Genomic DNA, 11,249 nt, shown 5'->3' on the forward strand with positions numbered 1-11,249 from the left:
TCCGTTTACTTTTCTCTATTTATTTTTTAGACCAGTAACATATTCTTAGTTTGTTCATCCATCTGGTTTTCCACTCAATTTATAAGCCAGTTCATAAAGGTAAACAAAAAAAATTGGGGCTGCATTTTAAAATTGTATCTTACAACAGGAATCCCTAAGTTTGTGCAGCAACACTCCTAATCACAATGCACTCAAAGATTTCAACTGATACTTAACCCATGGACTTGTCTATTAATGGCAGACAAACTCATTAATTTGACGTTGCTTTTCCCCACTGCCTGTTTAATCCTGAAGCTGATCAACCTAGGCATTTTGCTGGTGTTTAAAATAAATAATTTTCAGGTCAGGCACAGTGGCTCATACCTATAATCCTAACACTTTGGAAGGCTATGCCAGGAGGATCACCTGAGCCCAGGAATTGGAGTTTACGGTGAGCTATGATCATACTATTGCCCTCCAGCCTGGGCAACAGAGCAAAATCCTGTCTCTTTAAAAAAGGTAAAGAATTTTCAGATACTGTTAACTTACAATAGATCAAGTTAGTAGATCAACAGGTGATAGTGCTTTAATTCTACTAACTCTGGTCTCATGATTATAGAAAAATAAAATGAATTCTGTTGTGATTACAACTCATGAGGAAAAGATTTTCCTACCTTCACTTTTTTATCCACTGAGCAGGTTGCTATAAATCTGTCATCTGTAGAGAATGCACAACAAAGCACTTCGTCCTCATGAGCCTTGATTTCTAAAAGTTTCTCTCCTGTTTCAGCTTTGAACACCTGCACAAGTAAAATAAAATATTTTATAATAAACTGCTTAATCATAGGTCATCATTCAATAAAAATCTTTGAGTTTAATCACTGTCATTTTGCAAAACAGAAAGGAACCTTGGCAAAGCTACTCCCAAAATCAGAATTTCTGTCAGAATGTGTATGCGTTAATGTAAATAGAGAACTATTCACTGTTAAATGTTTCTAAAAATCAACGAAAATGTTACAGGATCTTTGTGGTGGTGTTTTTCTGGCCAGAAACTTCTGTGGCCGGTGGCGCCTTTGCCTGAGTTTTGTCTTGTTTCACCCACTTGGCCTGACAGGCTGCATTCAGATCATGCTACCAGCCTGGGTCCCAAGCCTGCCAAGGGCGAGTCAGGTGTAGAAAAGCAAGGCGTGTGTGAGCGAGCATGGGGTCCAGCCACTGCGCACAGACATGCTGACTGCTGCAGTGGGGCAGGCAGCTCCAGGTGCCAGCATGGGCGCTGGCTCTCTGTGAGGCTGCGGCTGGACCAGGCACACCACAAGCAGCTTACACGGCTGGCACCAGGGAACACGGTGGTACCCAGAAGCTTGGAGATGCCAGGAACTGCAGGACCCCAAAGAGGGAGTCACAGCTCTAGCTTGGGGAGCTCCCAAGTCTGGGCTCCCCAAAGGGCCTCAGCTCTTCTTTCCTTCTCTCCACTCGCAATGTGGCAAGCTAGGGGCATATCTCAGCCATGTTTGTATTACAGCTCTTTTAGCGTCACCATTTGGGGGGTCCCAAGTTCTTGTCCTACAACCAGGAAGAATGTGGTACGCTGACAGGTGGAGGGTGAGCAAGACAAACAGGAGCTTTATTGAATGAAAGAATAGCTCAATAAACCTGCAGGGGGCAGCTCCTTTCCACAGCTCAGGAGAGGGTAGGCAAGTCCTGCTGACAATTGTTCAGCTATCAGCAGAGAGCGTAGCTCCTCTCAGCAGCTGGTCCTCCTGTCATCTGCACAGCTCTCAGCAAAGAGGGGGCGCTACAGTGGGTTGCTCCTCTCTGCAGCTGGTCGTCCCAGTGTCTGCTCAGCTCTGGCTAAGCCCGGGGCTTTTATGGGCTTTGGAGGGGAGAAAGTACGTGCCAACTGGTCCATGGGCAGACATGGGCAAGCCTGGAAAAGGTACTACAAGTTCCCACTCCAGTCCATTCAGTTCACACCGGCAGCCCAGCCCCCAGCCTTCAGGCCCTTTGCGGCCTGAAGGTGAGGCCTCATTGGGGACCCATCCCCTTCCACCCAGGAACCTGTCTGCCTCCTGCTGCCATTCATGGCACCCAGGCTGTAGGTGCCAAGGGGAGCCTGCAGGGCAGCATCAAACTGCCCTCAGCACCCCCTCAGCTTCCCTCCTATGCTCACCGGCGCCCAAAATCCGGAGGGGGCTGAGGCAGCAGGGGGCTGGCATGTCAGCACTGCCCCAAGCATGTGCACATCTGGCAGGGCTGCAACAGCACCCAGGCTCAGCCCCAGCTTTGCTCTGAGATCAGAGTGGGTGCCAACAGCAGGGAGAAGTCAGGCAGCGGGAGCAGATACTTCCAAGCCTGCAAGGGCAGGGGGTCCTTCCAGGGCCCCCAAGAGTACAGGGATGCCTCAGTCTGCAGCCACAGCTTGGGCAGCTACAGCTGCACCATGGGGAAGGGCTCCTGCCTGCTCTGTGGAGCCAGAGGCCCAAGCCTGCAGCTGTGGTTTGGGCGGCTGCAGCTACACCCAGGAGGGCAGGACTCTGGCCTGCTCTGTGGAGGGGGTTTCCAGATCCACAGCTGTGGCTTGGGCGGCTACAGCAGCACCCAGGAGCTCCTGCCCCAATTCAGAAGGGGTGGGGCTCCTGGAGCATGCAGCCCCAGCTGCGCCTCCCTGCTGCAGCCAGCATTATGGCAGCAGCCACTTCAGGCTGCCCCCTGCTGCCATCAAAAAGAAGTGTCAGCGCATAGCTTCAGCTCTTGAGACTACTTTGGCAATTTCTTAACATTCAAATAAAACATTTCGTTTAATATGCATTCTCTCTGGAACTCAAAAGCCAAAATTAATAAAACTACTAATAAAGTACACATATAGACATAAGATATGGAGTCATAATCTTGCAAAGACTAAAAGTATCCTAAATACAAGTTTTAACTAATTTCATCATGTTCTCTGTAAAATCAAAAGGCAGAACACAAACATTAAGAAAAGTACTCATTCCATATTTTCTGAAAACAAAGGTAATCTTAAAGGAAATTCTTTAAAACAACTTAGGAAATAGTCTAGTCCAGTTCCTATTTACAAGAAAAAAACTGATGCCTAAGACTTTGATAAAATAGGTGTTTTCTTAATCACTGTTTTTTAATCACAGCCCTACTTCCTGTGCTATGAAGCCCTATGTCTTCTAACAATTATTTCCTCACTACCCTGAGCTGACAAATGGATGGCTGGGAACTGACTGGCAGGATAAAGGGTACTTCCTTACCATCTGTAAGTTTAGAATTAGGAAAACATGTAACTGTATCTTTTAAATCTCTAGAGAAACTTTTAATAAAATGTTCAAGAGAGTTGGATTTGTCTGTTATTTCTAAGTTGCAATTTTCTTGAATTTTAGGATTTAAACATATTCCAATATGCACAAAACTGTATACGTGCCTCTTTGAATGTTTCTCAAGAGATGTGTTTTACCTGTAAGGTTTTATCAGCTCCACAAGAAGCTATTCTCTGACCATCCTCAGAAAAGCAGGCATGGTAAACAGCATCTGTGTGGGGGCGGACAACTAAGCGGGAAAGATTCGTGATGTTTTTTTTGTTTCTAAATACAGGGAAAAAATGAACAGAAATTCAATAAATGAGAGTAAAAGTAACTATTTTCTTTCAGTAATAAAATAAACTGTCTTTTAACAAGGTTATGTTCCCCAAAATACAAAATACTTAAAATCAAATTACTAACATGCAAATGACAGCACAGATCACCAAAAGAAAAGAAATAACAAAAGTAGCATTTGTAAGAGAAATGTTACCCTTTATCAAGCAACCTGTCATGTGTTACAAATGTCACTGAGTTGGAAGAAATTTAATTAATCAAATTAATCAAATCTAGTTAATCAACATGTCACTTTCTATTTTCCTTTGATACATTAATAATGATACATGTGCTGATAAATCGTTATGTAAGGATACCTTCAAAAATTCACCATCTCTTTTTTAAAATAAAAATCATAGCAAAATGCTCATTTCCTAACTGAAGGAAATGCTCAGCATTATTATAATGATGTACTTTAAAGCTGCTCTTCTCAGCCAGGTGTGGTGGCTCATGCCTGTAATCCTAGCACTTTAGGAGGTCAAGGCAGGTGGATCACCTGAAATCAGGAGTTCAAGACCAGCCTGACCAACATGGCGAAACGCCGTTTGTACTAAAGATAAAAATTGGCTGGGTGTGGTGCCATGTGCCTGTAATCCCAGCTACTTGGGAGGCTGAGGCAGGAGAATCACTTGAACCTGGGAGATGGAGGCTGCAGTGAGCCGAGATCACGCCACTGCACTCTAGCCTGGGTGACAGAGCAAGACTCCATTTCAAAAAAAAAAACAGACTGCTCCTCTCAAACTACAACTATTCAGACATACCAAAAAGATAAAGCAACGTCATATTCTTTGTATCTTAATCTAATGAATACCAATTATTCCACTAGTATAGATATCATATTACTGCTCATAGTATCTAAAGTATAAAGGGGCCAGACATGGTGGTTCACACCTGTAATCCCAGGAATTTGGGAGGATGAGGCGGGAAGATCACTTAAGGCCAGGAGTTCGAGATGAGCTTGGCCAACATGGTGAAACCCCATCTCTACTAAAGATACAAAAATTAGTAGGCGTGGCAGCACACGCCTGTAATCCTAGCGACTCGAGAGGCGGAGGCATGAGAATCACTTGAACCCGGGAGGTGGAGGTTTAGGTGGACCGAGATCATACCAATGCACTCCAACCTGGGTGACTGAGTGAGACTCTATCTCTAAATAAATAAATAAATAAATAAACAAAGTGTAAAGGAATGTAATGTGTACTTAAAACAGAAAAAACTATTACTGCAGTGTCAGAACTTCATATACATTACATCCCTGTCACTTTAAGTAAATATGTCAAATAGTATTGTGCTTATTTTAAAAGTCAAGGGTTGGCAGTCAGACAAACCTAACCTCATTTCTATTACTTATTAGGTGTGTAAACGAGCAAATTACTTAACCTAACAAGTTTTTATTTCTTCATATGTCAAATGGAAGTAATGGTATCTATTCTAAACAGCACCCGACACATAAAGGCGCCACTATTATCATTCTTCAAAAAACCACACACAAGACAGATCAAAGTGATAAAAGTGAACACAAAAGTAAATCATATTTAGATCCTGCCTACAAAGCATTACACTTTAGTAGAAGTGATAAAACAAACAAAAACAATTGTTCCTCAGCATTGATGAGGGACTTGTTCTAGGACCCACTACAGATACCAAAATCCACGGATGCTCAAGTCTCTTACATAAAATGGTATAGGATTTGCATATATCCCACCACGTCCTCCTCTATAGCCTAAATCATCTATAGATTACTCAAAATACCTAGTACAATGTAAATGCTATGTAGACAGTTGTTATACCATCATGTTTAGGAAATAATAACAAGAAAAGTGTCTGTATATGTTCAATACAAACATAACCATCTACTTTTTTTTTCTAGTATTTTCAATCCACAGTTGGTTGAATCCATGGATGTAGAACCCATGGATACGGAGGGTTGACTGTATAATATAAGAACTACAGTGATGACAACTAGAAGAATAGATAAGTTCTAGCAAAGTTAAGGGGATTCGATTTTAAAATGTTTTTTACGTCTGTTTGATCTATCTACTCAATTCCTCAAAGCTCAGAAAGTGACCTTCATAATAATGGACATATAGTAGATGGCCCAAAAGTACTAGATAAATAACAAATGAATGAGTGAACAAATAATTTCACTGAAAACAGAAACTCAATTAAATTTAAGCTTATACCAACCTAAACCTTTCTATAGTAAACACCAAAAAAGTTTCTAGTACTCAAATAAAGCATCCTTTGAATATGGCCTGGTCAAACACAATTTTAAAATAAGTTATAAATAGCTAACCATTTTATGAGAGAACATCACAAGGAGAAATGCAGTTGACACGATGGCAGAAAACAGGAAGAAAAAGTAAAAATTCAACAATTCACAAGAGAACAAGAACTAAACCTATGCCCTTTGATCAGAGCAAGTATTAAGATTAGATTTCAGCCACTAACTAAAACATGAATTCATTCAATATTTCACAAATTTACACTGAATACCAACTATACGGACCAGAAAAATGCTAAATGCTATTCTTAATAACAACAACTAATATTTATTGAGCACTTTCTATGAACTGGGTGCTGTTCTAAGTACTATATGTATGTCTATATGTTTATATACATACACACACTCGTTTAATCCTTACAACAATGCTATAAAATACAATCATTAGGCAAAAGAAGTTAAATAACTTTCCCCTTACGATACACAACTAATAAATAGCAGAGGTGGGATTCAAACCCAGGCAGTCTACAGCCAGGGTATGTTATTTTAACCTCCAAACTATTCTATACTTCAGAACACGTGGACTAGTATGAGAGAAAACCAAGTAAACAGATAACCACTATAAAGTGTGACAAATGCTATGATATGGGGCAAACAGTACTCTCAGACAGATCTAATCTAGCTTCCATAAGTTAGGGGGCTGCTCCTCAGAGAGAAAGAGAGAGAGCCCTCCACAAGACAGTGTTAAAGAATGGTCAACTCTGGAAAGTGGGAAGGTAGGAGAGAAATGGCTAGTCTTTGACTTTTCATCTTACATCCTATTACTATTGTTTTTTGTCTTCATCAAGAACACGTATTATTTAAAATAAAACCAGCTGGGTGTTGTGGCTAATGCCTGTAATCCAAGCACTTTGGGAGGCCAAGGAAGGAGGATCGATTGTGTCCAGGAATTTGAGATCAGCCTGGGCAACACAGTGCGACCTTATCTCTACAAAAAAATAAAAAATTAGACGTGGTAGTATGTGCCTATAGTCTCAGCTACTCAGAAGGTTGAAGCAGAAGGAATGCTTGAGCCCAAGAGGTCAAGGCTACAGTGAGCAGTGATCATACCACTGCACTCAACCTAAGTGACAAAGTGAGATCCTGTCTCAAAAAAAATAAACAAAACCAACAAAAATTAAACATATTTTAACTAAAAAAATTTTTTTAATTCTCTCAGATACCATTCTCTCCTTCATGGAACCCTCCCTTGAATTCCTCATTTTTCCAAGCCAATTACTTATCAGTTATATCTCTACTTACACATAGTTCTGTTGTTACACTCACACATTATATTGTAATTATTTGCTTAAACTCCTTACTTCACTACTAGATTTTGAACTCCTTAGGGGAAAGACTTCACATCCAGTAACAGTGCTCAGCACAGTAGAGAAACTCAAACGCTAGTGCTTAGTATAGTACAGAAACTCAAATGTTTCTTGAACTAAACTGAACCAAGAAAATCACCTACAGCAGCCTGACTTATTTGGAAAGAGGGCCTAATGCCATAAAGATCCACAGATACCAACCTGGACTTCTATTTAGATATAAATTACACATATGAAAAGAGAGCCACTCATATTTATTATTTCAAGCTATAAGGGAAGCATGACATATGGAAGGAGCATGTAAAATAAAGCCAGGCAGACCCAAGGTGTTTTTTTGTTTTTTGAGACAGAGTCTCGCTTTGTTTCCCAGGCTGGAGTGCAGTGGCACAATCTCGGCTCACTGCAGCCTCTGCCTCCCAGGTTCAAAAGATTCATCACGTCCACCTAATTTCTGTATTTTTAGTAGAGATGGGGTTTCACGATGTTGGCCAGGCTGGTCTCAAACTCCTAACCTCAGGTGATCCACCACCTTGGCCTCCCAAAGTGCTGGGATTCCAGGCATGAGCCACTACGCCAGGCCACAAGACCCAAGGTTTAAATCCCATTCAGCAAGTCACATGAACTTAGCCAAGTCCAAATCTCTCTGTGCCTCAATTTTCTCATTTGTAAAACAGGGCAATTTTAGGTATTTAAATTTTTATAAGGTAAAGATTAAATAGAATAACTTGATTATGTAGCATTATAACAGGTATTAAAAAGATGGTATTAATATCTATCCTTTCCTTTTTATAAGCTGACAAGATTAAGGTAAGAGCAATAGAAACTCCTTTAAGAGAGAATAATCAAGGCTGAGCGTGGTGGCTCATGCCTGTCATCCCAGCACTTTGGGAGGCCGAGGCAGGCGGATCACGAGGTCAGGAGGTTGAGACCATCCTGGCTAACACGGTGAAATCCTGTCTCTACTAAAAAATACAAAAAAAAATTAGCCAGGGGTGGTGGAGAGCGCCTGTAGTCCCAGCTACTCGGGATGCTGAGGCAGGAGAATGGCGTGAACTCGGGAGGCAGAGCTTGCAGTGAGCCAAGAGCACGCTACTGCACTCCAGCCTGGGCGACACAGCAAGACTCCAGCTAAAAAAAAAAAAAAGAGAGAGAGAATAATCAGGGTTCAGTGGTCATTTAATAAGGACTATGTGTGCAAAGGAAAGTGCAAATTACTTTAGAGCCATTATCTCATTTAAATCTTCAGAGAAGGCCAGGCGTGCTGGCTCATGCCTGTAGTCCCAGCACTTTGGGAGACCGAGGCATGCAGATCACTTGAGGTCAGGAGTTTGAGACCAGCCTGGCCAACATGACGAAACCCCGTCTCCACTAAAAATATAAAAACTAGCCAGGCATGGTGGTGGGCGCCTATAATCCCAGCTACTTGGGAGGCTGAGGCAGGAGAATCACTTGAATACGGGAAGTGGAGGTTGCAATGAGCCAAGATCACGCCACTGCACTCCAGCCTGTGCAACAGAGTGAGACTCTGTCTCAAAAATAAAGAAAAGAAAAGAAAAGAAAAGAAAAGAAAAGAAAAGAAAGAAAGAAAGAAAGAAAGAAAGAAAGAAAGAAAGAAAAATCTTCACAGAAATAGCACTTATTTCAAAGGATTTTACATATGAGAGAAGAACCTATAACTTGTTCAAAGTAACAGAATTATTAGGTTTTAGAACTGAGGCTCAAACCCAGCTTTGTGGCTCCAAAGTCCATGCTCTTCACCACTATACTAAATTACAGTAAGTCAAGCACTTAGTACTGAATACTTAGGATAATTGGTCAAAATGTCTTACAGGCATCTATTTATATGGATTCTTTGAAAATACAATCATTTTCTCCTATGCTTACTTCTCTAGAACTTTTCAATAAGTAAGAATGCTTATTAAAAGTTCCAGCCTTTTTGAAAGTAGTTAAATCTTCCTGGAGTGAACGTATTCACCACCTGAAAAATAATGACACAGTTAGCGCACCGCTCCTGTTGGTTTCTCTCCTAACCTACTTACATCCATTCCAGGTAAAGCATTCCATTATCGACCTCCTGCTTGGCCTGCAGCTTAGCTTGCTGATAAACTTCTGAAGTTTCCGGCTCACAGAGACCCAGTTGTACAATATTAGGAAATGGCTGTCGTCCAAGAAGGTGTCCATTTAAAGATAAAAACTCCTGAAAATTCTCACTGACTGCACAATCCTATAAATAAACTGAAATCTCTTAGAAACACAATCAGAGCCAGGATCTGACATTTTTCTGTTTCTGTGATCTTGCCACTTTAAAAGCTTAAATGAAATATTCTTTATGTGAACTAAAATTGAACAGCCAATCATTAGGTACCAAATACATAGGAATCCTCTTCTGACTTTTAAACATAGGGTAAAAATCTTATTATCAAACACATTTCTTAGTACATTATTTTTTTAAAAAAACCACTGAACATCTTATTTTCCCAGCTTTTAAACTTCATTCCTACCTACTTTCCCAATAGTCTGGAAAGCAAATTAATTAGAATAACCAAAGATCAAAGGAGGGAAATTATCTTCACCCCTTCTATTCTCTTCACCCATTCTATTCTGCTTATCCCCATCATTAAACCTAGAATTAAATGTCAAAAAAAATGAGATTCCTTTAAGCACTAGTTTTTCATATTAATATACATACCTTTTCATCTAGTATATGTCTGTATTCCACAAATTCATGAATCAGATGAGCAGGGCCTACAAGTTCTGTTTTTGCTTTAATCCAATCCAGGGAAAACATTAAAGCACAAAGTTCCTTTAAAAAAAAAGTAACATCAGCAGCACTGTTAGAGATCAAAACATTTTAGGTATAACATCATTATCCTCACACTACTAAGAGAAACAGTAAATATCTAGAATTTAAAGGATGCAAAGGAAGCAAGTGAGAAATAATACATCTATAGTTCCAAAGAAATATAAAATGGGCCTCATACTTTAGCTCCAAATAAACTCCGGTTGGTTAAAAATTTAAATAGAAAATAGAAAACATTTTAAAATACAGAAAATACAAATAAATATTTTTGTAAGCTTGTAGTAAAGAAAATCTTTGTAAACATGACCCCAAAGCAAAATACCAAACAAAAAAAACTGCACTTAACTACATAAAAGAGTGTATTTAACTACATAAAAATTCAAATCTTCAATACAGTAGAAAGCAATACAAATTAAACTCAAGACCAAAGAAGTTTTTTAAAAATACTTATTTGCAACATATATGATAGATGAGGGCTTCAGTATTTATTTTATAGAAAATTATTTTATAGAAAATTCTAATAAAATAAGAAAAGAAAACACTGCAAGAGAAAAAATAGGTAAAGGAGGTAAAAGCAAAGGATGGGAGCCACAATTCACAAAATAAAAAGTATAGATGGCCAAAATCTCATCAGTAATCAAAGTGAAACAAGAAAAATTTACCATTTTTAAAGTATCAGATCTCTAAAGACTAAAGTAGTAGTAAGAATATTAGCTGGGGCTGGGCACAGTAGCTCAAACCTGTAATCCCAGCACTTTGAGAAGCCGAAGAGGGTGGATCACTTGAGCCCAGGTGCTTAAGATCAGCCTGGGCAACACAGTGAAACCTCATCTCTTTGAAACATACAAAAATTAGCGGGGGGTGTGGTGGTGCATACCTGTGGTCCCAGCTACTCAGGAAGCTGAGGTGGAAGGATCACCTGAGCCCAGGAAGTGTAGGTTGTAGTGATTTCAGCTGAAATCATGCCAGTACACTCCAGCCTGGGCAACAGTGTAAGATCCTGTCAAAGAGGCCGGGCGCGGTGGCTCAAGCCTGTAATCCCAGCACTTTGGGAGGCCGAGACGGGTGGATCGCGAGGTCAGGAGATCGAGACCAACCTAGCTAACACGGCGAAACCCCGTCTCTACTAAAAAATACAAAAAACTAGCCGGGCGAGTTGGCGGGCGCCTGTAGTCCCAGCTACTTGGGAGGCTGAGCCAGGAGAATGGTGTATACCCGAGAGGCGGAGCTTGCAGTGA

General features: G+C 40.5%; 1 protein-coding gene across 1 annotated transcript in view; it reads right to left on the reverse strand.

Annotated features, from left to right (window-relative positions):
- Positions 1-11,249, reverse strand: part of APAF1 (apoptotic peptidase activating factor 1) — a 97,941-nt gene that overhangs the window by 58,427 nt on the left and 28,265 nt on the right. The window contains 4 exon segments of the mRNA XM_017893956.1: positions 654-779; positions 3,443-3,569; positions 9,251-9,435; positions 9,901-10,042. Of these exon segments, the coding sequence (XP_017749445.1) occupies positions 654-779; positions 3,443-3,569; positions 9,251-9,435; positions 9,901-10,042 (580 nt within the window).

Source organism: Rhinopithecus bieti, unplaced genomic scaffold, assembly GCF_001698545.2.
Source record: "Rhinopithecus bieti isolate Rb0 unplaced genomic scaffold, ASM169854v2 scaffold_23405, whole genome shotgun sequence".
Lineage (NCBI taxonomy): Eukaryota > Metazoa > Chordata > Mammalia > Primates > Cercopithecidae > Rhinopithecus > Rhinopithecus bieti.